General features: G+C 49.8%; 1 protein-coding gene across 1 annotated transcript; it reads right to left on the bottom strand.

Annotated features, from left to right (window-relative positions):
- Window positions 1–252: 252 nt before the first annotated feature.
- On the bottom strand, window positions 253–1,528 carry LOC123167585 (GTP-binding protein SAR1A). The gene is made up of 3 exons (XM_044585416.1): window positions 1,266–1,528; window positions 1,037–1,168; window positions 253–787 (listed from the first exon to the last, which is right to left on the bottom strand). The coding sequence occupies exons 1-3, from the start codon at window positions 1,392–1,394 to the stop codon at window positions 467–469; spliced, it is 582 nt and encodes a 193-aa protein (XP_044441351.1). The 5' UTR covers window positions 1,395–1,528; the 3' UTR covers window positions 253–466.
- Between the last annotated feature and the right edge of the window lie 473 nt (window positions 1,529–2,001).

Raw genomic sequence — 2,001 nt, 5'->3', positions numbered from 1 at the left:
ATAACTTAATAAAGATGGCTACATGCATTATTTTGATGCAGAGGCCCGGGTAATCCTCTTTTCTAAAAACAAAAGAATTAAATGAAAAAAATGGAGCACCTCTCCAATGGGTTTATTTTCACCGGTCTAATAAGAAATCCCAACTTTGGCTGAGTATAGGGTTAAAACGATAACCGATACATATTGCCTACTCTGACCACCACATGTGCGCGACCCTCACAAATATTTTGACATCATTGGGAATTTTCAGAATATGCGGAAATATATCGAAGCTCGTGAAATTTAACCAAAGCAGGAGTCAAAAGTACAGGCCGGATCTAGGCTTCAAGAATATAACAGACTGAGAAAAAGACTAAGCCAAACTAGCCACTAAGCAATCAAGTTGAATGGCCATGGAAACTGCAATGTATACTGTACATATGTAGCGTCACAAGAAGAAACAGAGATGCCTTTCCCTCTGATCTCTCTATTTGATGTACTGCGACATCCATCTGAAGCCATCGCCGTAGCCCATCTTCCGGACCACGCTGCACATGAAGATCTCTAGGGGCCGCATGCCGTTGTGGGAGAGATCGACGTTGCCCTTGCCGGTGGTGTAGTACTCCAGCCCGAGATAGTAGCGCAATTCGTGCTCAGATAATGCGCTTGCGATGTCGATCTTGTTGCCGAGCACGAGGAAGGGCACGCCGAAAAGCGCCTCGGCCGAGAGGAGCGAGTCCAGCTCCTGCTTCGTCTCGTTGAACCGTTCGCGATCGGCAGCGTCCACCAGGTACACGACGGCATCAACCTGCAAGCAAGATAAGATCTCGATGAAAGATGAAAGAAGATAAAACTTGCCGTGAGCACGCATATATACTTTATGCCATCCCAAAGGTTCAAACTAAGATAAACAGAGCAAACTAGGTTACTAGTTACATGATCTTCGATTGAAGCTCTGTTCAGATTAAGATGGATTAAGCAAAACAAGATATTCGTACGTAGAAACAGAGGATATGCATGCATGCTCCGTGACTGAAACAGAGGAATATGAGCAAACCTTGGCGAAGTAGTCCTTCCAGACACGGCGCGCCAACGCGTGACCGCCGAGGTCGAACGCCTTGAACCTGATCTTCCCGATGCTCAGCTCCTCGGACGTCGGGTGCTGCGTCGGCTGGTGCTGCGCCAATCTCTGCACAACCAATCAGCAGGCGTAACACAAGAACAAAGTCAGCAGATTAACAGGAACCCACGAGATCGAGATCGATCGGAACCGTATGTACACCGACCTCGTCCTTGAGCATCTGGAGGAGGGTGGTCTTGCCGGCGTTGTCGAGGCCTAGGAACAGGATCTTGGCATCCTTCTGCCACAGCCCCAGATACGCCAGAGCGTCGAAGAACCAATCCACGAGAAACATCCCGGCGGTGGGCGGCGAGTTAGCTACTGAAGCGAACCGGGATCGTTTTGGTGCGTGCTCGGTCTGCGCGATTTCGTGGGGAGACGGCTTTCGTAGCTTGTTCCTGTTTGCTTTTGATTTGAGGCGAGGTTCTCCATGGGTTTTATAGCTTGCCGGATGAGAAGTTGGTTTGGTTGGAGGAGTCCGCAACGGGTCCGGCGACGCGTCACCCCGTGGATCGGGCGCGGTGATTTTTAGATCGGACGGTGGTGGGAAGGTTACGCTTTCAAGTGTGTGCTTGGTTTGCGCGTCTTCGTCGTGAGACCTTATTGTGTTCGAGTTTGCTTTGAGGCGAGGTTCTGCATGAGTTTATGTATCTGCCGGACAAGAAATTGGTGTGGCTGAAGGAGTCCACCATGGGTCTGGCGACGCGTCAGCCCATAGATCGGATGCCGTGCTTTCTATATCGGACGGTGGTGGGGGATAAGAGGTTACCCAATTAGGGCAACTCCAATGCGGTTAATTAACAACAGACAGCAGCGGCTCCTCTGCAGGAACGTTACCACTGGACAGGTGTTGTAGTTTTTTAGGTCTACCATCCACTCCGATCCCATGGCTTTCATTACTT

Source organism: Triticum aestivum, chromosome 7D (genome assembly GCF_018294505.1).
Source record: "Triticum aestivum cultivar Chinese Spring chromosome 7D, IWGSC CS RefSeq v2.1, whole genome shotgun sequence".
Taxonomy (NCBI): domain Eukaryota; kingdom Viridiplantae; phylum Streptophyta; class Magnoliopsida; order Poales; family Poaceae; genus Triticum; species Triticum aestivum.
The sequence above is the reverse complement of the archived record's forward strand: the minus strand, read 5'-3'. Positions and strand labels throughout refer to the sequence as shown.

What these genes read in the sequence shown, in the direction of transcription:
- LOC123167585 (XM_044585416.1), bottom strand. Translation starts at nt 1,394, where the DNA reads ATGTTTCTCGTGGATTGGTTCTTCGACGCTCTGGCGTATCTGGGGCTG. An exon ending in TCCAGATGCTCAAGGACGAG is followed by an intron (nt 1,169 to 1,265) that starts GTCGGTGTACAT and finishes TTGGTTGTGCAG; the next exon opens with AGATTGGCGCAGCACCAGCC. An exon ending in GGAAGGACTACTTCGCCAAG is followed by an intron (nt 788 to 1,036) that starts GTTTGCTCATAT and finishes TCTTGCTTGCAG; the next exon opens with GTTGATGCCGTCGTGTACCT.